This window comes from Panthera pardus, unplaced genomic scaffold (genome assembly GCF_024362965.1).
Source record: "Panthera pardus isolate Hobbes unplaced genomic scaffold, ASM2436296v1 HiC_scaffold_8, whole genome shotgun sequence".
Taxonomy (NCBI): Eukaryota; Metazoa; Chordata; class Mammalia; order Carnivora; family Felidae; genus Panthera; species Panthera pardus.
This window is the reverse complement of record NW_026527013.1, coordinates 53,018,721-53,043,257: the sequence shown is the minus strand read 5'-3', so window position 1 is coordinate 53,043,257 and position 24,537 is coordinate 53,018,721. Positions and strand designations below refer to the sequence as shown.

General features: G+C 43.0%; 1 protein-coding gene across 3 annotated transcripts in view; it reads right to left on the bottom strand.

Annotated features, from left to right (window-relative positions):
• The window catches only part of ATG7 (autophagy related 7), a 247,173-nt gene extending 222,636 nt beyond the window's left edge, over window positions 1–24,537 (bottom strand). Inside the window, exons 1-3 of one of the 3 annotated variants that reach the window (XM_053896758.1) lie at window positions 24,414–24,537; window positions 7,965–8,137; window positions 7,166–7,220 (exon numbers count right to left, since the gene is read on the bottom strand). In XM_053896758.1, coding sequence (XP_053752733.1) covers window positions 7,166–7,220; window positions 7,965–8,124 — 215 coding nt within the window. In that variant the 5' untranslated portion in view covers window positions 8,125–8,137; window positions 24,414–24,537. Of the gene's footprint in view, window positions 1–7,165; window positions 7,221–7,964; window positions 8,138–23,895; window positions 24,014–24,413 lie in introns of those variants that run through there. The other 2 variants (XM_053896759.1, XM_053896760.1) reach the window with 2 other exon arrangements.

The following is a 24,537-nucleotide window of genomic DNA, read 5'->3' as shown; positions in this document are numbered from 1 at the left end:
ATTTTAGATTGTCATATACACCTAACTAGAGGACAGCAAGCTCCCTGCAGGCAGGGAACTCGTCTCCTTCTTCTAACTGTCCCCAGACCTCCCCAGCCCAAACAGGTTTCATGCAGAGCTGCTGCTAAGCAAACTCCTGGTGGTCATCTGAGTCATACAGACAATATGTGTCATACCTGGGCTACCTACCAATCTGTTGTGTCACATGTGTGTCGCACTCTACACTGTCCCCTTATAGTCAAAATCAGGGGAGCAGAAGATGAGTTACTTCTGAATACAAATTCAGATGTGGAAACATCTGGTCTCTTCTCTGAAATGACTGATTTGTGTTTCAGAGGTTACATACGCCTAATATTGTTGTCAATTACAACTACTGCAGAGAGAATATACATTTTTAATGACTGCACTGACGGGAGCTGTGTGGTTTCAAAGACCTTGTGTCTCTTCACTTGGAGTCTGTGTAAAACTGGGTCCACAAGGGCTGCAAGCAGAAGATCAAAACCTAGAAGAGGTGTGGAGGGGTGCAATGGGGGCAGAGGGCTCTGCCAAATGCTGTCTGTGGGGCTCAAATGCCAAATCCTGGGGAAAAAGTAACTTTACATGGTCAGAGCCTTCCCTTGGAGGGTGACAAGTCAGCAAACAGGTTGCTTCTCACAATGCTACTCTAATAAAATATTTTTCAGCCATGTGATAGGAGGACATCAAAGACAGTCTTAAGGAGAAAGAGACATCAAAAAGGGGCAAAACTCAGCCTAGAGGGAGGAGGAAGGAAGCACAGTGGTTGGCACATTAGGCCTTCTACATTCAGACTCGGCTTCAAGAAATTACTGCTGAAACAGAAGGAGCAAACCTCTGAGCTAATCTGATACTAGCACAAGAGGAAGGTACCCTTCTTCCTAAGTGCCCGAATGTCCCAGGTGTGTGAATGCAGTATCAAAGTGTCATCACAAGAATTTGAGCAACTGCCAGCACACTGGCCAGGCTCCTAGAACATCAGTACTCATGCAAGTTAATCAGAGCGGACAACCGAAGTCTCAAAGGAGAAGAACTTTTCATGAGTAAAGCTCTACCAGGGGATGTGGCCAAGGAAATAAATTTAAAGGGTGATAGTGGGAGGGAAAGCCATTCTGCCAATCTCTCCAAGTTCAAGTTCACTTGTTCTGCACAGAAGTGGCTCAGATGAGGAGTGGAAAGAGCCCTGGACTTGGAAACAAGAGAATTTGGTCCAAATCCTGGATCCTAGATACATATTAGTTTAGTTTCCTACAATTCCATTGATATGAAATGTCCAGAATAATCAAATCCATACACAGAAAGCAGATTGTGGTTGCCAGGCTAGGGGGAGGGGGCGGGGGACAGGGGTGGGAGAAGGGAAGAAGGGAGAGTAACTGCTAATGGGGTTAGGCTTTCTTTCCAGAATGATGAAAATGTTCTGAAATTGGTGATGGCAGCAGCTCAACCTGGTGAATACACTAAAAACTGCTGAATTACACATTTTAAAAGGGTGAATTTTGTGGTATATAAATTATATCTAAATAAAGCTGCTAGGAGATCAGAATTAGAAATCTTCCCCATATAGTAAAGCCAACAGTGAATTCACAATGATATATAGACTAACCAGGTAAAGGATTGATCTTAGAAAGGCCTCTAGCTTGGGCCTGCTTGGGGATGCTACTTCTAGAAACTTGGCCTTCACTTCACTCAGTCTCACGGTGCTTACTGTGGAAAGTACTGAAGCTGGTTTGCACCTGTTATTTACACCTGGCCAAAGGCAGGCATGTGGCCAGAGCTTCCAGAACACACAGGCAGGGTGGTGGCCACGACAGGATAAATCCCCCAAAAGAAAGACAGAGGCTGTTCTTCACACCTGGAGGAACCTTTGCTCCACACGCACAGCTCTGCATGCCCAAGGAACCTAGGAAGTCATACTCAGCCTGGGGGCATGTGCCAGTATCTCTGCTTTCCCTAATAATCTGTGAGTTTCTGTTTGCAACATGTTCTAACAGAGTCCACCGGTGTCTCTCGACCACCCACACCACATCCCATTTTGACAGCCATGCATTTAGACTGCTTTCAAGATTTCAAGTTATTTGAGCAACTAGCACACATCAGAGGTGTTAGGGGCTAAGGAGTTAACGGAGACTAAGAGCCTGTGTCCCAGATGATTTTGCCTACGAATCTTACATTCCTTAACTATTTTTTTAAGTTTTTTTTTTTTTAAGGGCAAAGGTTATGCCCTAATCATGTCCAACTTGAGGCTTAGAAAAGAAAATACTTTTTATGACTACAAAGTTCCTCAAGGGAAAGCCCAGAGAAACGAAAACTTTTTTTAATAAGTCAGTTTCACATTTATGCCGAGAATGTCCACCAAAATCTATTCTTTTCTTTTTAAACAGAAATAGAGTACATATGTGCAGCTTGTAGCTGGGCACCATGTTTCCCAGTCTTCCTTATAAGACAGGTAAGCCCTCACGCTCCTACCAATTAACCTAAGTGAAGGGAAGCATGTCTCTACCCGGCAAGGTAAAGTGACAATTCAGTTTTTTGGTTTGTTTGGGTTTTTTTTACTTTTTTTTTTTAATGTTTATTTATTTTTGAGAGAGAGAGACAGAGTGTGAGCAGGGGCAGAGGAGGGGCAGAGAGAGGGAGACACTGAACTCGAAGTGGGCTCCAGGCTCCACGTTGTCAGCACAGAGCCCAACATGGGGCTTAAATTCACGAATTGTGAGATCATGAGCTGAGCTGAAGTTGGACACTTAACCGACTGAGTCACCCAGGCGCCCTGTCATTTTTCTTTTTTTTTTTTTAAGTAGGCTCCACACCCAATGTGAGGCTTGAACTCATGACCCTGAGTTGCATGATCCGCTGAGCCAACGAGGTGCCCCTGACAATTCAGTTTCAAGCAAGCCCTCCAGAATGAGGCAGCCATAGTCCAGAACACTGGACTATTAAGTGGGCAAGAAATAAACCTCCTTTGTGTTTGGGCCATTACATTTGTGGGACTGGTTCAGCAGTACACCCTACCCAAAGACAGCAATCTCCAGTGAAAGACAGTTGATGCCTGACAAAATACTACTTCACCACTAACTGAGCCTAATATGTGTAGAGAGGAGGATCTTACGGTGCTAACTGCTGGCAGAGAGTCCCCATTAGGCTTCCGGGGACTCCAAGGATAAGGGATTGATCTGGGGCTACGTGAAGCTGAGATATGCCTGGCATCTATAAACGAGTACTAGGACTGAGAGCTTTTCAGCTGTGTCTTATTCTTCTCTGCATGCCCAGTGCCTACCACGTTCTATTGTTACAACACAGAGGAAGCAATCAATAAGTATTTCCAAAATAACGATTACCTCTTCACATGTATTACAGCACAGAGCACACTACAATGCAAATATTTGTTTTCTACCTCTATCCAGAGCTCTGTGTTTCCTAAGTCTTTGTGTTCCTAACACCTACACATCCTGCACTTATGAGACATTCAGTGTCTGATGAATAAATTTATAGATTTGCCCTACAAACCAAGCCAATGAACAGCAATAAAAACAAAGGAAGATTAATAATGAAAATAATTTGGATACGAAGAACTCCTTTCTTCTGTGGAGCTCCAAGCACTTTCATTAAACTCCCTAGCTGCCTTAGTCTGTTTGGTCTGCTGCAACAAAATGCCACCGACCAGGTGGCTTATTAACAACAGAAATTTATTTCTCATAGTTCTAGAGGCTGGAAGTCAAGATCAAGGTGCCAGCATGGTCAGGTTCTGGTGAAAGCCCTGTTCCCGTCACAGACTGCCCAAGTCTACCTCCAGGGGTGGAAGGGGCGGGTTAGCCGCCTGGGGGTCTATTATAAGGCACCAATCCCATTCATGAGGGGTCTGCCTCCTGGCCTAACCTCCTCCTAAACGCCCCACCTCCTGATACCATCACCTTGGGCATTAGGTTTTCAACATACGAATTTGGGCAGGGACACAAATACTAAGACCAAAGCACCAATCATCCTAAGACAGAGAGATTCAGAAAATCACAGACTTTTAAAAGCAGAAGGAACATCAGAAGCCAAGCTCTCGAGATGACGAAACTGAAGAGGAAGAAACTAAAAAGACTTATCCTAGGTAACAGAGTTAATCCAATGTAGATACAGGCCTTCCAGGTCCAGCTCCACCACTGGGGCCATGTCTCATTCCTGCTCATCCCCGCAAGGGCCCACCACACAGCCTTGCACACTGTGAGTATTCAACAGCACAATGAAAAAATATGACCAAATAGAGCAATTTATGTAAAAGTCATACCTGCACGATCACAGATTTTCTTATCTCCTTCAACCAAAATTTCTGGATCACTCAAGTATAAGATGTTTGGATTTTGTTATCTGATCAAACCTAACTTCTGTGAACAGGTTTTTCTATAGTTGATTGTTCCAAAGGATAAAACTATTAAAATCTTCATTAAAACCAGTCTAGTGTCAGAATAAAGGTGGGAGCAAGTCTAGCTTGCAAGGAATGTTAGATTCTCCAGATCACATTAAAACTACACTGTTGATATACTCCCTTGATCATCTTCAGATAATTTAATGCTTGTACTCTGCTGGTTCTTTTCCTTATTATCTTGCAATTGCTTCAAAGGTAAGTTAGTCTCTACCATAACAAGAGACCGATTACTAGGATTTGATTTGTTCTGACAAGCAATCACAAGGAATCTATTACAGAGCAAGAAACCTCTGAAGAGAACAAGAAACACCAACACATACCTTTTAAAGGTATAAAGACTAATATATTTTTATCAAGACTGCATTTTATTTATCCTAAGCCATTCTTTCCCCTCAAAGTATGGGGTATTATTTATCTCATATCAAATCTCTGACTTACCTGCTATAGAGGAAAGGGCTAATATCATCTTGGATTTATCTTATGCAATTAAATTTTGCAATTTGATATACAGGAATCAAATGCATTGACTTTTGGAGAGATTTAAAAAATACATTCTAAGGCTAAAATCAACAACATAAACAACAGGTGTTGTCAAGGATATGGAGAAAAGGAATCCTCATGCCCTGCTGGTGGGAATGTAAACTGGTACAGCCACTGTGGAAAACAGTATGGAGGGTCCTCAAAAACTTAAAAATAGAACTACCCTACCATCTACCAATCACACTACTGGGTATTTACCCAAAGAATACAAAAACACTGTTTCAAAGGGATACATGCACCCCTATGTTTACAGCAACATTGTACAATAGCCAAATTATGGAAGCAGCCCAAGTGTCCATCAATTGACGTGTGTGTGTGTGTGTGTGTGTGGATAATTGGATATAATGGATAAGGAAGATGTGGTATGTATATATAATATATATGATGGAATATTATTTAGCCATAAAAAAGAATGAAATCTTGCCATCTGCAATGACATGGATAAAGCTAAAGAGTATAATGGGAGGTGAAATAGAGAAAGACAAATACCATATGATTTCACTCATATGTGGCACTTAAGAAAGAAAATTAATGAGCAAAGGGGATAAAAAAGAGAGACAGAGAGAGAGAGACATCAAGAAACAGACTCTTAATTATAGAAAACAAACTGATGATTGCCAGAGGGGCAGGGGATAAGGGCATGGGCTAAATAGGTGATGGGGACTGGGGAGTACACTTGGCACGGCGAGCACCAGGTTGACTCACTACATCGTATATCTGAAACTAATACAACACTGTATGTTAACTAACTGGAATTAAAAAAAAAAACTTAAAAAGCCAAAAATAAATAAATAAACAAACAAATAAAAATAAAAGATATATTCTAGGGATACTTTACTCGGAACACCCTAGTCTTTGACTACTGCTACTCTGAAAAGCCAAGCGGTACTTACAAAGACCACGTGGCCTTCCCCACATCCTGCAACTTGATACTGCTAATGTGGAGAAAGCAAAAAACGTTGACCACTCTGAAGCTTTCCATTCTTCAACCTTTAATTGTCTTATAGCCCCTCAACACGGTTTCTGCTCCACCCTTCTGTGTAAAATTCACTTTGGGAAACAATTCTCAAGAATTGCAAAGGGCCTAATCAACAAATCCAATGACCCTTGCACTGAACTCTGACCTTTCTGTTTCTGATATTGTTGATCATCTCTTTCCTTCCTGAAAGCATACATCTTTGGTTTCTGTAACGCTTTTCTGGTTCTTCCTCTGCGACAGTTCTTGCCTACTCTGCTAGTTCCGTGTCTTCCTTTGCAGACTCCCCAATCAGATCCATTCCCTGTTCTGGTCCTTTGTTCTTCTTACACAAGTCTTCCTCTCTCATGGCCTCACGACTCCTCTACCTGGATGACTCTTCCTCCTTGACTCCAGTGCCTCCAGGGCACTTCTACCAGATGATGTCATCTCAAACTCAACAGGTTCTAAACCAAGCTTACCTCTTCTTAAAATTGTATCCACTTCCTGGTCTATCTCTGTAGAAGATAATAAAATGCCCCCAGCTACTAAGACTACAACCTCAGAAATTACTTCACTTTTCTCTCATCCCTGCTTCCTAAATTTAGCCACATGTGACCTTGGGCAAGCCACTTTACCTTCTGACCCATTGTTTCCTTGTCTGAAAAAATAGAGATTATTCACATCTGGCAGGTCTGAAAAGGATTATGTATGTGAAAACACCCACATAATTAAGTTAATGAATGTCTGTCTTCTCTCCAGTGTTCCCTGTGGCCTTCAACCAGGGAAAAAAGACCCTTTGAGGGGATATGTCATATTTCTTTGAGTATTCCCATAATATAATGCCTTACACAGTGGCTTGTATACAGAAGTAGTCTAATAAATATGTTCACTGATGCCCATGGATAGGCATCTAAAGGAGTAAGTCAAGAAGTACCAATAAAGGATCACAAAATACTAACTAAAATCAAAAGCAGGTGGGATATTATCTAAATCTCAATTAATCTAGATGATACTTGGACCTAACAGGCTCTGATAATTACCTGCTGAAAATAATATATCTGATAGTCCTAAGTATCTAACACTTGTCTCTGTGCTATAGTGGGGACAAAAGAATCAAGGACCTGGCCCTGCTCCCGGGGGCTCCCCCACTTCTCCCTGTGGTCCACCTATGTGCAAAGTTAAGAATGCTCATTCCTCACAAAAAGCAAACACTTTTAGATTTTAAGAAAAAAAAAAATACTCACATGTCAAAAGCACTGAACTCCAATGTTAAGCGAGCTGGAAGCCCAGCAGAATCACCTGGACAGAAGCATTATCACATTTTCCATTATGAGTCAGTAATAGCAGCATTCATAACTAAAACGTTTGTGAATAATTTTGTTCTTTTTCTTGAGCCCAAACTGCCCTGTGCAATTCTGGTCATCCATACTCAACAGGGACTTAGCAGAAGATGCCACAGCTTTTCTGAATCTCAGAAATTTGTCAAGAATAAAAAAAAAAAAAAAAAAAAAAAAAGATTCACTGGGGGAAATGATTTCTAATCTCCTCCCCCAGCAATTCTAAGTAATCAGTATTCATTCTTTGGATTAATTAACTGGGGTCTCGCTACTCCCTTTCTTTTCCCCACAACAGAGGGAAAGAAGTGAAAATGAACTTGGGTCAAAAGTCAGGAAGTAAAAGGGGGATAAAAGGTGCAGCATAGGGTATACAGTCAACATCACTGTGATCATGTTGTATGGTGACAGACGGTAGCTACAGTTGTGGTGAGCACAGCATAACGTATAAACTTGTTGAATTGCTATGTTGTAAGCCTGAAACTAACATAACATTGTGGCTGAACTACACTCAAATAAAAATAAGCAAATAAACAAATTTAAAGAATGACGAGCGAAAGAAATTAAGACAAGAAGTAAAAATAGAAAACAGTGAAGATCATTAATTATACAAGACAAGAGTGTCCCTTTCTAAAGGAAAGCTGACCCTATTCTGGAGGGCAGAGAAGGTGACAGAAGATGATGGCATACGGAGTGAACTGTCTCCTACCATTGTAGTAATATCCCTTAATGTCCTTGGGAGCTTCATCCAGCCGATATTCATTCAGTTTCCTCTGGGTCAACTCGTGCCAGAATCCAACATCCAAGGCACTGCTAAAGGGAGCAAACTGCAATTTGGAGAGCCCAGGATCTCCCGTAGCTGCTGCCATTATTTCTCGCCTACTAAAAAACAAAACAGAACACAGCAAAATGGCATCAAATGTGGTGAGAAAGAAAAAAAAAACATTTATAATAAGGCATAATCAAAACAAACAAAAAATGATGGGAGCTATGCAGGCTACCTGAAGACATAACTGAAAACCACCCTGAGTAATGTGCCCGTGTTGCCAAGTTTAGCCTCCTGGCAACACAACTGATTTTCTAAGTGAAGTCCTTTTTCTAAGGCCTTTCTGGCCTTCACCTCTGTGCATCTTCCTTTCTTGTTCAAGTCGGTCTGACTGGTGTACAAGTGCTACTACTCCTTCTTCGACATAATCATAGTCTCAGAAATTTGTGCCCTCCTATGTGATCCTGGAGAACTTCACAAGTAAAAAACCCAGGCCCAGCCGGTCAGAAACACAAAGCCCTGTCACAGCTCTGAATGAAAGCACTTGAGCACCCCCCCTGAGGAGAACAAAGAAGTTTCTGGCCCACCTAACCACAGTACCTGAATTTTTTTTTTTTTTTGACATCTCATCTTTTATCTTTTAAATGCATGGAAAATTTGCATCTTACTCTACTATATATGTATTTTAATATTTCTCCTCCTGAAATCTCCCTCTGACCCCTCCCCCAGCAATCAGGCACGCACACACTATAACTCCCCTACCCCTGCACACACTCTCAGGGATACACCTCCTCCAGCACAACACTAGAGAACTTGATATTTCCGAAAAGCAGAAGTGGGGGAGGTCTCTTCATGTTCCATCCTGTCCATCACTGTCCATCCCTGTGACCAGACAGAGTAATATTTCTACAGCAGAAGGTATGAAGAGTCACACTATGACTATCGTTCACACCTACTGCCTGAGTTTTGAGCCAAGATTATTACCTAGCTTTCAGTTTTCCCAACTTGGCTGATTTTGGAATTAAGAGAAATATATATAATTTGTAGTTAAGTTTTGGGGGAGTCAGAAGTTATACATGGATTTGGGGGAGTCAAAAGTTGGCATGGATAGGGATCAGCACCCTGTTCCTCAAGTTATTCAAGGGTCAACTGTATAAGTGAGTTTAAAGCCAGGACTTACCATCAACTGATGAATGGATAAAGAAGATGTGATTTATATATACAATGGAATACTACTTGGCAATGAGAAAAAATGAAATGTGGCCATTTGCAGCAATGTGGATGGAACTGGAGGGCGTTATGCTAAGTGAAGTCAGTCAGTCAGAGAAAGATAGATACCTTATGTTTTCACTCATATTTGGATCTTGAGAACCTTAACAGAAGACCATGGGGGAAAGGAAGGGGAAAAAAAAAGTTACAGAGAGGGAGGAAGGCAAACCAAAGGAGACTCTTAAATACAGAGAACAAACTGAGGGGAAGAGGAGATGGGGGAAGGGGAGAGGGGAAAGTGGGTGATGGGCATTGAGGAGGGCACTTGTTGGGATGAGCAATGGGTGTTGTAGGGAAGCCAATTTGACAATAAATTTAAATAAATAAATAAATAAATAGATAAATAAATAAATAAGGCAAGCAAGCCAGGACTTGGATGTGCTCGCTTTAGCAACACGTATACTAAAGCCAGGACTTGGATTTCTCAGAGACGTCTCAAGTTTGACAAATACAAACTAAACATTTCTTTTTGCAAAATTCTGCCCCTTTTCCTGCATGTCCTAGTTTACATAATAGTACCACCTACATCCAAGGTCGAAACCTCAAAGTCATCTTCAATTTTCCTCTCTCTCACATTCAATAAATCACTAATTGCTAGAGGTTCAAACTTAAACGGGCCTCCGGAATGAGACGAAGATGACAGCGACAGCTACTCAGCATTGACCGGGACCAGGCACCACAGCAGGGTGTGCACCTGAATTTACTCCTCCAAAAAGCCCTAGGAAGTGACAGTTCCAATTTTAAAGAGGAAGAAACTGAGGTTGAGAGAGGTAAGAAGTCCACAGAAGGACATACAGGTAGGAAAGTGGAAGAGGGAAGAGGACAAGGACCCAAAGTCCATATTCCAAACATGTGATTTCGTGCTTCCTGTCCAAGTCAGCTTCTCTTCTCTCCGTCCTCCCCGCCACACATCAGGCCCACCATCTCACACCTTGGCTCCTGCAGTAATATGCTCACAGGTCACTGCCTTCTGTCCCTGTCTTCTCCAAACAAGTTGTCACGTTGCCACCAGATCTGATCTGTGCAGGGGGCTCCCTTGTTTAAACAAACAAAATCTTACGGGCTTTACTCCACAGAGAGTTTCCTAGCCTTTCACCTTTCCCTAGGAGACCTCTCCCCCTCTCTACCAGGGAAATTCCTCTCATCTACTAAGATTCTTGATGAAGCTCTCATTAATGCCCACAGTCAGTGGGCATCAATGGCCCCCTTCTCTGTAATGACAGATGAAAACTTCCATTACAGGATTTGCCATCATGAATCATACTTACTTTTTTGATCATACCTTTTAAAAAACTTTTTATTTTTTTTAATATTTTTTTAACGTTTATTTATTTTTGAGACAGAGAGAGGCAGAGCATGAACGGGGGAGGGTCAGAGAGAGAGGGAGACACAGAATCGGAAGCAGGCTCCAGGCTCTGGGCCATCATCAGCCCAGAGCCCGACGTGGGGCTCGAACTCACGGACCGTGAGATCGTGACCTGAGCTGAAGTCGGACGCTTAACCGACTGAGCCACCCAGGCGCCCCTAAAAAACTTTTTAAATAACAGCAGTAGTAGTAGTAACTGTTCTAATTGAATGTTTATTCTGTGCCAAGCACTAAACATTCTACATATTATCTGATGACAACCCCAAAGTGGTTGCATTGTGCCTACTTTACAGAACAGAAATGGAGACACTGAAATATCAAGTCACTTGCCCAAAGTCACTCAGTTAGGGAGTGGAAGAGCTGAGATTATAACCCAGGTTGACTGGCGGCAAAGCCCCAACTCTCATCACTATAGTGTATTGCCTTGAAAGAAGACACCCCTTTTCAGAGCCTGAATATTACCCATCAGCCCCACATATGCTAAAAACAATAACCATTTTGAAAAACATTTATATACTAACCTCCTCTCCAACAGGGTCAAAAGAAAAAGGTCATGGCCAGAGTAATCGTCCAATATGGAAGGAAATCAACACAGTGCAGACAGTGGTACAAATGGATCTCTGAGATCCTCCACGGGATGGGTCATCAGGTCCCTAAATGCTTTAGTCATCCACAACTTACTCTTAAAGGTTAACAGGAACTCACCATCATCTTGATGACCTACTGAGGTCATCAAGATGGAATTTTACCAGCGCCAGAAACAAAAGAGAAAACTCTTCTGTACAGCACTTCAGTGGCTGAGAAAAAGTGATTCAGGAAGACCACTTAGAAGATAACCGACAGGCATACTAAGACAGTAATCTACATAAAAGGCACATCCTTCAAACATTTTCTGACTTATTTGATCTTTGAGAAATTTCAAACAGAACCCAAGAGCCTATTTCACAAGAGGATGTGGTTGGTATTCAGCTGCTGAACTCCTGCTTGACAGGCTCAGAAAACAGAAGGGTCCTATGCAGCAGCAGCAGCAGCAGCAGCAACACGTGATGGGGAATTTGCTGGAAACATCTAAATATGATATGCAAGTATAAATGTATCACTTAGGAACCTATACATCTATGTCATGCTGCCATCTTCCTTAAGCTGGAAGGGAAGATTTAAGAGGAAATGATCAGAATAGAAATCTGGAGGGAGCAGTAAGTTACAGGTGCAAAGTCATTTATGTGTAACTAACCTATATCCAAACATCACCTGCTTCATGAAAATTAAGGCTTGCCTATATATCCCCAAGGTCAGAATTCTAGCTTCTGCTTAGCTTAGAAAGTTAAAATATGACTTTCATCATACCTCAACACTACATACGGACATATTCCAGGAAAGAAACTGACAGAGGCATCAATATAAGTGTGAGTTAACTTTATTTCAGACTATTTCTATCATATCTGGGATGTGAAACCCAGGAGTTACACAAGATGGGATTGTGTCACTTCCACTGAAAGAGGAAAGGATTTGATGAAGATTCAATGCTGTAATGGAAAAGAATCCCAGCAGTAACCAAAACATCCAGCCAAGGTTAAACTGAAATCGCAGATGGGTGGTTAAGCAATACAAACCCTTTTGGGGCTGTGTCTACCACCCAAAAGTGGTGCAAATTTTAGGCTTTTATGAAAATAAAACTAAGTCACACTCAGCAAATTACATAAGGACAAGCTCAAAAAATACCACTGTCTGAATATTTACCAAAAGTTTCTGTCCAAATGGTCCTAAACCTTGGGTAGTGCTATTCTTCAAAGTCAAATCCCCACAGGAAATGGGTAATAGTGCTTGCCTCCCAAGAAAGAAGCTATGGAGTCGGGAGACAGGGGTGTGGAGAGAGTTATTTTAAACTGTCTGGCCCTATTCCCTTTGAATTTTGTGTTCAGACTTCAATGAATTTTGTGTTCAAAATACAATGAATTTTGTGTATGTAGAACAACAATACAGAAATAAATACAATAATTAAAGAAAAAAGTCCTAACCCAATGGCAAGATGGGGAATGAAGGAGACATAAGACTACCAGCACAACTGCTTTGGTTCCAAGAAATAACACCTGAGAGATCTCTGATGCAACAATCATGTCTTATTCATCTTTCTTCAGCACTTACCACACTGCCTAGAATATATTAGGAGCTCAGTAAATGTTGACATGAAATAATAGTTCCCTTCCCCTCAAAAAGGGCCACTACATGGAGGCAGTAATGAGACAAATTACAGCAGACTTTACAAATTACTAATAGCCTGAATTGTCCAAATAAGAAACAGATTGGCCAGAGAGATAATGAATTTTCCATTAGTGGAAGTGTTCAAGCATATATTAAGATGATTATTTGCCAAGTCATATTGTACAAAGGTTTACTGTATCAGGCAGTCAGACGAGCCCAGGGTTTGGCAGGCTTTTTCTGACAAGGGCCAGACAGTAAATATTTTAGTCATTTCATGCCAAAACAGTTTCTGTCATAGTTTCTTCTTCTTTTTTACAACTCTTGAAAAATGTACAAACAATCCTTAGCTTATGGACTGTGCGCGCACACACACACACACACACACACACACACACACACACAAAGGTGTGGGTCAGGATCTGACCTGCAGGCTGTAGTTTGCAGACCCTCAGACTAGATGATCTTCCAAACCTGTTATTTGGGTGAAGCAGGTTGCAAGGTTACAGTTGCTGGTCCATGAGAGAAACCTTGTGATGCTGCAAATACATCTTTATGAACTGGAAAACGTAGTCTATACGAGCACTCACACACACATATATCAGCATCAGTAAGCTACCGTGAAGTTCAGTTAACATTTACTGAAGCTCATAACATGCAAGGAGATGGCATTAGTGGCAATGCACATGCAAAACAGGCATGTTACCACACCTCTGATGGTTTCCTTCCTACTTTTTCCTTGATCCCTGATACTGCCTCCCAACTTTTCTGGGGCCACCCTGGTGGCCCCGCCACTCTTCACCTGTGACTTGATGCTGAAGAAACATCCAGCTGCTTGGTGCCCCTCTAACACACCTGTTGTCCTGCCTCCACAACCCTGAACAAACAGCTCCCTGTGTCTGATAGGCATCCCTACTCCTGTGACTGGCACTTTTCAAAATCCAGCTCAGAGGTTATTTGCTCCATAAAGCCTTCCCAGAGCTCCCTTTCACTCTCTTTACCCATTGCTTTCTCTTCTCCCTTGGCTTTGGTTAACCACTTCTGTCTCTAAACTACCTCTACATTTAGTATTACTGTTCAGCTCTTTGCTGATCTGTCTACCTCCATCAACCTGATTGTAAATTCTACAGATACAGATCTTGGCTCATATCCCTCTCAATACACCATAATCACTTGCAGAACGGCTCCCAAATGTTACTAAGATGAGTTCTAGAAACCTTTTATGGGTACCTTCCCATAAAAGAACCAAGAGAAAGAAATAACCCAGGCTTCTATGACTGGAAAGACAAACTCCAAGCTTATTACAATGGAATATGGAGATTAGAGCAAGCAATCATGAAGAACACTTGGAAATATGCCATATGACTTAGAAATAAATCTGTTATCGTTTTTTAGGACTAAGATCTTAGTGGATAAGAGATATGCATGTACAAATCAACTGAAATGAAATCTCACCCAACCAAGTATAAAGTTAGTATAGATCTTTCTTCCTGAAAGTATTCCCATAGGTACAGAAGTCAAAGGCCTACATCCACAGTCTCAAAGTATCTCTCCACCAAAAAAAAACAAAAACAAAAACAAAAAAAACCAACTATTAATTTCAAAGGAGAGAAAAAGTAACTCTACAGTGACAAAATCTGGCAGACACCATCTTAATGCAGGGATTGAAGTCAACACCAGCAGCAATGGGACACAGATACATATGCTATCTGATAGAATGCAGTGAAAAGCACAAACATCCATACCACTCCGCTGAAAGCATATGACATGGGTCTCATTGAGAAGAAACGTTAGGTAAACCCAAACTAGAAAACATTCTACAAAATGACTGAGACTGGCTTACAATCTTCAAAGGTGTCAAGATCTTGGGGCACCTGGGTGGCTCAGTCGGTTAAGCATCCAACTTCGGCTCAGATCATGATCTCTTGGTTCATGAGTTTGAGCCCATGATGGGCTCTGTGCTGACAGCTCAGAACCTGGAGCCTGCTTCCGATTCTGTGTCTGCCTCTCTCTCTGTCTCTCTCTGTCTCTCTCTCTCTCTGCCCCTTCCCTGCTCACATTCTCTCTCTCTCTCAAAAATAAATAAACATTAAAAAAAAAAAAGTGTCAAGGTCAAGAGAAGACTAGGGAATTGTTCCAGAGTAAAAGAGAAAGACACGATGACCGGGGGCAACATGTGATGCTGGCTTGACACTCTGCTTTCATAAAGGGTGCTACTGAGACAAAATCTGCCTGGAATCTCTGGAGAAGGGTATATGAGAGGTCTGTCTTATTCTTGTAAGGTTTCTGCAAATTTGAAACTGTTCCAAAATAAAATATGAAGACAATTTTAGCGCCTGCACACACCCAGCCTATGCTATACTGAACAGGCAAAACCAATTACGTGAAAGAAGTTAGAATAGTAATTACAGGGTGGGATGGGGCTACTGACTGGAAAGGGGCAGTAAGAAGCCTCCTGGGGAGCTGGAAACATTCCATTTTCCTTGAGCTGGGAGGTGGTTTCAGAGCACATACATATGCAAAAACCCATGAGCTATATATTTACAATTAATGTACTTTACCATATGCATACTATACCTGAACAAAAAAAGTAAAATCGAAAGCCCTATATTCAAGCTATAATGATCCTACATAGAACCTTCCTGTATTCACTTAATAGTTAACAGATGACCTATTTAAAATCTAGCTTTGGTGAAAAGAAACTCATTGCTCTAAATAAGTATAAAAGAAATATCATTTCCATAAATTTTTCTGGCATTTGTTATTAAAGATGCTGAAGACGGAAGTATTTTGGCTTTACTGCTTATGTAATTAATTGGACCAGGAATGCTCCCTGGTGAGTCTGTCCAACTGGTCTCCCTCCAAGGGAGGGTAGGCAATAGGATTGGATGCAGCAGATATTAAGCCAGGGTAGGATTTCTGGAAATGAAGAAGTCAACTGGTAGAAAATGAACAAAAATCACAGTGATGAAACAAACAAACCTGTCTTCAGGGAAACTAAACCCTTGGAGGGACAGCAGAGAAACAGACTAGCCTAACTGTTCTAATAAAAATGCCTTGCTCTGACTTTCCCCTGTATGTTGTTGGGGTTTTGTTTGTTTGTTTGTTTGTTTGTTTGTTTGGGGAGGGCAGGGGAACTTCCAGTCATTCAGAGAAAGGATGCTAATGTGACAGTGGGGAGCCCGGTCTTCAGAGAGACCCAAGCATGAGTTCCCAATTCCACCTCTCACTGGCTGAGGAGCCTTGGGCGGGTAACTTCATCCCCTGTGCCTTGATTTCCTCATGTGTAAAATAAGGATAATTCCAGCCAACCCGTGAGGTTGTTGGGAGAGCTAAATGAGAAAGGGCGTGATGTGCCTGTTCAGGGGCCTGGCACAGTCAGCTTAAGTGGTAGTGCCCTCAGATTGTCAACACATGCCCCGTACCTCACATTAGCCAACGCTGCCTGCCTAATGCGGCTGCCCTTCTCCGTGCTCACTGTGAAAACTTTCTCCATCTCAAACGTGCCTTGTGTAAGCCTCACCTCCCTCAAAGGAGCACTGCAGTCACAGCAGAGGTTTAATTAAAATGAAACGGATGGTCTCCTGCTATAGGTCATCAAGGGCAAGTCCAGAGGAACAAGTGCTAAGGGTTAGGAGCACTTTGAGTTCAATTTCTCGCAGGCTACGTGGGGCCATTCACTTAGCAGAAGCGCCAGAACAACCGCAATTTGGCCCTGAAGTACCGTCTCTGGGCCAAAATGGAGCACATAGAGCAGACTTCTGTTCTCATTTTCCCAGCTGCGGGGCGGTGAGCTCTGGCAGTCATTAAAATAAGCACCAAACCACATGGCCAAGTCCTGCTGACAAACAGAGTATGTAAGCTGATGGGTTAAAAAAAAAAAAAAAAAAAAGGGGAGATGGCCAGGAATGGGGAGGGGGCCTCTTTGGCATACGAAGCCAATGCACATTTTGCCGGCTAATGACGTTCTGCAACTTCACGAGTTTTGGAAATAATGTGCAAGGCTGCCAAAGAGGGAGGTTTACAGGTCCTCCCTTCCAAAAGGAGGGGGGCAAAGTTCCAAACTTCGAAGACAGATTAGGCTTTACTGGAAGATGAAAACTCAGGACTCCTACAGGGGAACCAGCTGGGTTCGGAAGCCTCAATTCCTTTTAAAAATCGCATTACAGTCAAGATGCCCCTGGGCCAAACTGAGGTCTCCACAAGACACCGAGTCATCGAAAGTGGCTTTTTTGTGTGTGTGACTGTACTGTTAGGTGGCCGCACCTGATCACATAAGCAGGCAGGATAACTGCTATTATGGACGGGTTGTCTCCCTCACCTCCATGCATGCCACCTTGGTCAATGAGAGAACTGGCAGTCACCTCCACTGTCTTCAAACTGTAACCTTCATGCTCATTGGTTACTCCTGGGAGTTTTTCCTTTGTTTTCCTTCTGCTATAATAACCTTAACCTTCACATACAACGTGCTCTTGTTCAGCCTGTTTTTGAGAATGGACGCACTGGATACCAGTGTTGTGGGGCGTGGCAAGCCCACGAGGGAGGGATAGTAAAAGCTGAGAGAGCCTGTGAGAGAGGAGAAAGACAACACAAGGAAGATGGAAACAGCATGCCTGCTTCAGAGTCCTTTTTGTTAACTGCACCAATCAACAGTGTCATGTTGCTTCATTCTATATACGAGGGACAGCCACCTGGATTCACCGGCATCGCTAGAGAGCCCTCATGTCAACCAACAGGTAAAATCTGGCATGGTTTCCTAAAAGCTGGCTGAGTTATGGAGGCTAGCTTCTGAGTAACAGAGGCTCTGTGGTTTCATTTCTGGTGATATCTAAGAACTCCTGGAAAAGGAAGAGGTGCTGAAAAATTGGGCCAACCCAACACATGTTACCAGATTTCCAAAATATTTGATTTCCAAAGATAAGAATAAGGATGGATTCTACAGCCTAGTGGACAGAAGTTTTGTTCAGGAAAGGTGGCATGTGGGCCATTCCAGACCACATGTCACTTCTGTGCAATTAGAAAACTATACCCCCTCCTGGAGACATTTTACTTCCTTTCCTTAGAAAATTGTTGTAATACATTGATTAGGTTGACCCAAGACATTTTACCTTTGTCTGCCAGAAAATCGTCACTACAAAAGTAAATTCATGATGCCTATGATCCAAACAAAACCCCCTCAGATGTGGCCTCTTGGGCAGCGCACAACCTGCACAACTGTATATGGCAGTCTTGAGTATTAATCCTAAGAGGCCACTATGGTTTAAGAAGGAGTCGTGAGAATAACTGCATTTCTTCCTTGATCAAAGAAGAACCAGATATAGGATACAGGATATCTGGACCTAGGAAGGCCTCTGAAAAGACCACTCCAAATATCCCGGTAGACAAGATGAAGCTGTCATAATTGGATTCCAACATAATCAGAGAGACTACGAACCAGTAAAATAATCTCATCTGAAGAATGCTGGTTACGGTATGAACTGGTGTTAATAAGAAAGGAACTAATAGGGGCATCTGGGTGGCTCAGTTGGTTAAACATCCGACTCTTGATCTCAGCTCAGGAAATGATCTCATGGTTTGTGAGATCGAGCCCTGCATTAGGCTCTGTGCCGACAGCATGGAGCCTGCTTGGGATTCCCTCCCAAAAATAAATCTTAATAATAAGTAGTATAATAAATACAATTATATGTATAAACAAAAATATACATATATATAAAAGAAAGGGGCTAACTGTGATAAGTCATTGGTTCAGTCTTTGGTCCTAATCTATTTATTTTTATTTATCTACATGAATGAATATTCATCAATATTTACTAAGTGTTTGATGTGTGCTGAACATTGTGTTAGGGGCTTAGAGCAGGGAAAAAGACACATAAACCACATAAACAAATATATTCAAAAAGGTATACTTACTACATTTACCAGTGACTTTGATGATTGATACAGGTTTGCTTATCAATTCTACACATGACACGAAGCAGGAAGGAATAGGCAATATGATGGATAACAAAACTTCACAATACAAAAGATTCTGACCACCTGGAATAACAGGCCTATTTTAACAAGACTAAAAATTTCAGAGGTAAATACAGGGTCTTAAACCTCAGTCCAAAAAAACAGCTGGACAACAGTGCAGGTACTGTTGATAATGGAACTGTTGATAACAGGCAGTATGATAATGGAAGGACACAGCTTCATGAGCCAGAGAGACTGCAGTTAAAATCCCACCTCTGAAGGGTGTCTGGGTAGCTCAGTCCGTGAAGCATCCAACTCAGGTCATGATCTCACAGTTTGTGGGGTCAAGCCCCGTGTAAGGCTCTGTGCTGACATCTTGGAGCCTGGAGCCTGCTTCAGATTCTGTGTCTCCCTCTCTCTCTCTCAAAAAATGAATAAACATTAAAAAAATAAAAGTAAATAAAAATAAAAAAACCCCACATCTGCTACGTCTAGCCACACAACCTCAGGCAAGTCATTTAACTTTTCTGAGCCTTCTTCCCCACCTGTAAGATGGGACACTATCTGCTGTACAGAATTGTGAGGATTCGATTAGAAAATGCATGTACTTGAGGGGCACCTGGGTGGCTCAGTCAGTTAAGCATCCGACTTTGGCTCAGGTCATGATGTTGTGGTCCATGAATTTGAGCCGCACATCAGGCTCTGGCTGACAGCTCAGCGTATTGTGCCTCCCTCTATCTCTGCCCCTCCCTCACTTGTGCACGAGCTCTCTCTCTCTCAGAATAATAAACACTTAAAAATTTTAAAAAAAGAAAATGCATGTATCGGATACAGAAGTCATTCTAAAATAGGACTGACGTTATCAACAAAACATGTGTGAAAGACATGGGGATTTCCATTTAGTTATCCCTTCAACAAACATTATGTTATGTACAGTTCCCGTGCTGTATTTCAGCACTCAATGGCAAGAGACTAAGGTCTCTGCCTTTCAGGACCTAAGTTTTGAGGGTTATACATACCAGGAATGACAGTATAGCAATCTGTGGATAAAGCAAGTACCATATGGTATAGTATAAGTGTTTGTACAGGGTGTTATGGGAGGACGGAGGGGTATCTAAATTGGACTGAAGAAGCAGGGATTTGTATTTTAGCAAAGATCTGTATTTTAGGAATGATACTCCAGTACCAGTGAGCACCAGACAGGGCAAGCGGCTCTGTGGTTGTGCAGGAATACAGGCAAGAAGCAAGAAGAGCCTGAACTAAGGTAATGGGAGAAGCGATGGAGGAGAAAACGTGTCAGGAGACATCAAGGAAGGAGAATCTGTAGAACTCTGATGACTGCCTGGGATGGGAGAAGAGGGAAAAGGCCAAGACAACTGCAGTGCTCTGATGGGAATGACTAAATGGAAGAAGGGGAATGAGTCAGAGGAAAGGATGTAGAAAGAAGGGCAGCTTTGGAGGGAAGCTGATGAGATTAATTTTGGACTCACTGAGTCTGAGGCCTGGCCTGCAGGAGAGATCTCAGCTCAACATACAGAACAGGGGTCCTTGGCACATAAGTGGGAGTTGAAGTTGTGGGTGAGAAGAGCACAGAGTATAAGGCAGAACCTTGGAGAAAACTAGCATTTAATGAACAAAAGGAGGGGGGGGGGGACCCACAATGGAAGCTGAGGGGGAAATGGCCAGACAGATAACACAAAGGAATATCAGCAATATGAAATGTGCTCAGAATTCAAAAGGTAAGGGAAAACTTTCAGGGGTTCGGGCAACGTGAAGGTCTGAAGACGAGGAAGGGCAATTTTGGAGGACAGGTGGGACAGAAGAAGGATTTTAGTAAATGATGACTTCAGGAAGTCAACAAACGTGGATGGGAAGAGATGATGTGATGTGATGTGATGTGATGTGATGTGATGTGATGTGATGTGATGTGATGTGAAGGTGTTTCATCTTTTCCAGATATTTAAATAAGAAGAGATGGTTAAACAGGAAAGAAACAGAACAATGGAACCTCAGCACAAGTAAAAGAATCAGCCTTAAACACATTTCTCTCACAGAGGTGAAGTGATACAGTCAGCTGGAGACAAGTCAGTAAGTGACAGAAGCTGAGGAGCCTTCATTGATGGCTGCAACTTAGTGAAGTCAAAGTCCAGGTTAGGAGGCTAGGAGAGGAATGGAAATCTGAAAGACAAGGAGAAGATGGGCAAGAGAGCTGTCCAAACACAAGCGGGAGTGTCAAGCAGTGCTGGGAGCCCACAGCGTGACAGTGTCAAGGGCAGGTGTGTCTACAGCAAAGACAGGGGGCCTCAGGTCTCCACAAAAAAAGTACAGTCCTGCTCCCTCTGGTCAGACTCCTAGAGAAAAGAGGCCTTCCTTTCTATACTACACACTCAAGGAGAGACTGTCAAACAGGAACAAGTTCAAAGGAAAGTAATCACAAAAAAGGTGAGAAAAGCCCAAAGGTGATCATGGTTGGGGGGGTTGGGGAGGGTTGCAGAGGCTGGAATGAGACTGAGCTGTTACCCAGTCTGCCAAGACCACAGAGATGCATACTCCCTACTGGGTAACAAAGCAGCATCTAATTATTCTTCCTTGAATACACAACCAGGCCTTACTTATACTGGAGATAGGTAGAAGGATCAGGAAACAGAAAAAGGAGGAGGAAGGCAGTCCTGAACTTCATTTCCCAAAGGTAAAAGTGGATAAAAGAGGCCATTTGGATTTCCAAATAAAACCTCCAAGGAAGTGAGGGATAACCAAGGGCCACTAATCAAAAGAATTTTGTTATTACTTATGTCCACACACAGGATCCATCCCTCAGCACCCCGTATCCCAATTCACCTTCCTCCTCTCCCCATGTGGTGTTATCCAGCTACCAGTCCAGCACCTCCTTTACCCCTTAAACCCACCCATCTTTCTCCCTTGGCTTAGCCACTGCCTTGGTTCAGGCCTTCCTCCTCCGCTACGTGGACCACAGAACAGTGCCCTGACTGGTCTTCCTGCTGGGTCTGCCCTGTCCAGTGTAGTCACCATGGGAGAGCCTGAGTAATTTAAAACAGATGAGAGCAGGGGCGCTTGGGTGTCTCAGTCGGTTGAGTCCGACTTCGGCTCAGGTCATGATCTCACAGTTCATGGGTTCGAGCCCCGCGTCGGGCTCTGTGCTGACAGCTCAGAGCCTGGAGTCCGCTTCGGATTCTGTGTCTCCCCCCTCTCTCGGCCCCTCCCCTGCTGGCTCTCTGTCTCTCTGTCTCTCAAAAATAAATAAATATTTAAAAAACTTAAAATACATGAGAGCACATCACACCCCTTCTTCAACTTTCACTGCAACTCTCTGACAACCACACTTTCAAAATAAAGTGCAAACTTCTTCGCATGGTAATATTAACTGCTACTATTGATCATTTACCATCTAGCAAGTGGGTAACATATACCATTCAATCCTCACAGCAACCCTGGGAGGATGGCTTACAGATAAGGAAACTGAAGTTTAGAAAGGGAGTGACCAGCCCCAGGTAGCAAAACTAGTTCAATGGCAAAGCCAGCATGTAACTTACAGTCCAAATTCTGTGCTCCTAATTATATATCATATATTAGATTATACAACCTTATATTGCCCGCAAGGTCCTTTGTGATCTGCCTCCTGCTTACGTTTCCACAGTCACTTCTTAGCCGAGGTGAACGATGCAAGTTACCTACAGCCCTCCCCACTCCCAATGTCTGCAATGTCATCCCACCTCCCATGCCTCTTCACCTGACTAATCTTGCTCATCCTTCAGGCCTTGAGTAAAGCGATGCCTCCTCACAGAAAACTTCTCTGATGCCTCAGCCTGACTTGTGATCACCCTAAGTCCTCCTCTGGCAAATCTCTACAATAGCTGCATTCCACAGTGCTGTTGTCTATGTCCTTGACTTAAAAAATAATGAATTCCTCAAGGACAGGGATGGGCATCTTGAACAAGAGCCCGGTACACAACTCCTTTAAGAATTTCACAATCTTGTCACATGAGGGGCAGGGAGGAGTTGGCCAAGAAAAATGGGAGGGGGAAGGGGAGATCTTTTAGGAAGCAGGAGCAGCAGGAGCCAAACGCTACAAGTGAGATACAACCCGTAAACAGTTTAACAAGACTACAGCACAGAACTGGGGGATGGAAGTATAATTAGGCAAGATGAGCTTTTGCAAGGCTGGCTTTTTCTTCATTCAAGTGTTAGTTCCAAAGTCACCTCCTCAGAGAAGTCACCCCAACCAGCCAGCTTTTAAAACAGCTCCCTCTGCTTACCCACAGGTACTCTCCATCCCATTACCATTTCTTTTTCTTTTTTTGATAGTATCTGAACAGGATACTAACAGGATCTGAAACACCTACCACCCACTAAAAGCTCTGTATTATTGGCAATCACCACAACTGCCACCACCAGGATCAAAAAGTAGGCTCCCTGAAATCGGTCTAATTTTGCAACCCCCCCCCCCCCACCAGTACTTATGGCAATGCCTGGCACATCACAAAATTTTTGGTTGTTATGGAGCTTACTACAGGTAAATATATTAAATGTGCTCAGCCTGGAGAAGAAATGGTGTGAAGAGGAAAACAAACCAGCAGCCTTCAAGGATGTGTGGGCAATAAATTGGAAGGGAGATCCAAAGAGTCTGAAGGAGGGACAATGAGCCGAGATTATGGTATAGACTTAAATCAGAGTTAGGGGAAATCCAAACAAGAATAACCAGAAATAGTTTTCTGCCACCAAAGAAATTTAACCAGTGGGCAAGGGTGTCACAGAAGAAATGCAAGTATGCAATGGGAAAGGCAGACTGGGACCCAGAGGTCTGAAGGTCTGGAACTGGCAATCACAGATACACCTGGTTTCATTCACAGAATTTAAAAAAAAATTTTTTTTAATTAGCTTTGAAAAAAATTGTAGTCGTCAGTGTTTAAAAATCAAGAGATTACACGCGTGCAACACAAAAGTTTTGTTTTCACTTCTCCAATTTCATAAATGTTAGTACTGTGCTTGCTTATAAAACTCAACTCAGTAAAAATGTAAGTTTGACTTTTTCTGACATGGAAATTCCTTACACCTACATTTATACTTTACCTGATGGAATAAGCACTAAAGTTTGTAATCCCTGGACCAAACTGAAGAGTCGAAAACCTTAGCTTAGAAAGCCCTGAGAAAGAAGTGACTTCATTTAACACCCTGACTTCACAAATGACGTTATTATCACTCCCATTTTACAGATGAGGGAAGAGAGGCTCACAAAGAGGTGACATGCCAGAGTCACACAGCAAATCCCGGGCAAAGCCAGGATGAGAACTGGCGTCCTATCTCTGGTGTCCCAACATCGAAGGTTGAGAACCATTCCTGCCAGACGCCAGGAGGGACTGACTTAGAACATCAGGAGGTTTCTAGTCAGAAGACCCCGGGCTGAAACCAGTCCGACGGGACGCGGCAGGAGGAGGGCGAGAGCTGGAGTCAGTGACTCCCTGGAGGAGGGAGGAACCTGAATTCTGCCACGACCCTCGTCCTCCCAGCCGAGCTCACCCCTTCCCGCCAGGCCTCCAAAACCCAGCCCGCAGGACCCCACTACTCCCTCCGCAGCGCGGCTCACTTACCGCCACTCAACTTCCGGCAACCACAGCGTCGGCCGCAGCGCGCGCCCCGATGACGCAATTGTCCCCGCCCCGTCCGCCTGCGGTCAGTGGTGCGCATGCGCACACGGAGGCGCGAGCCAACTTG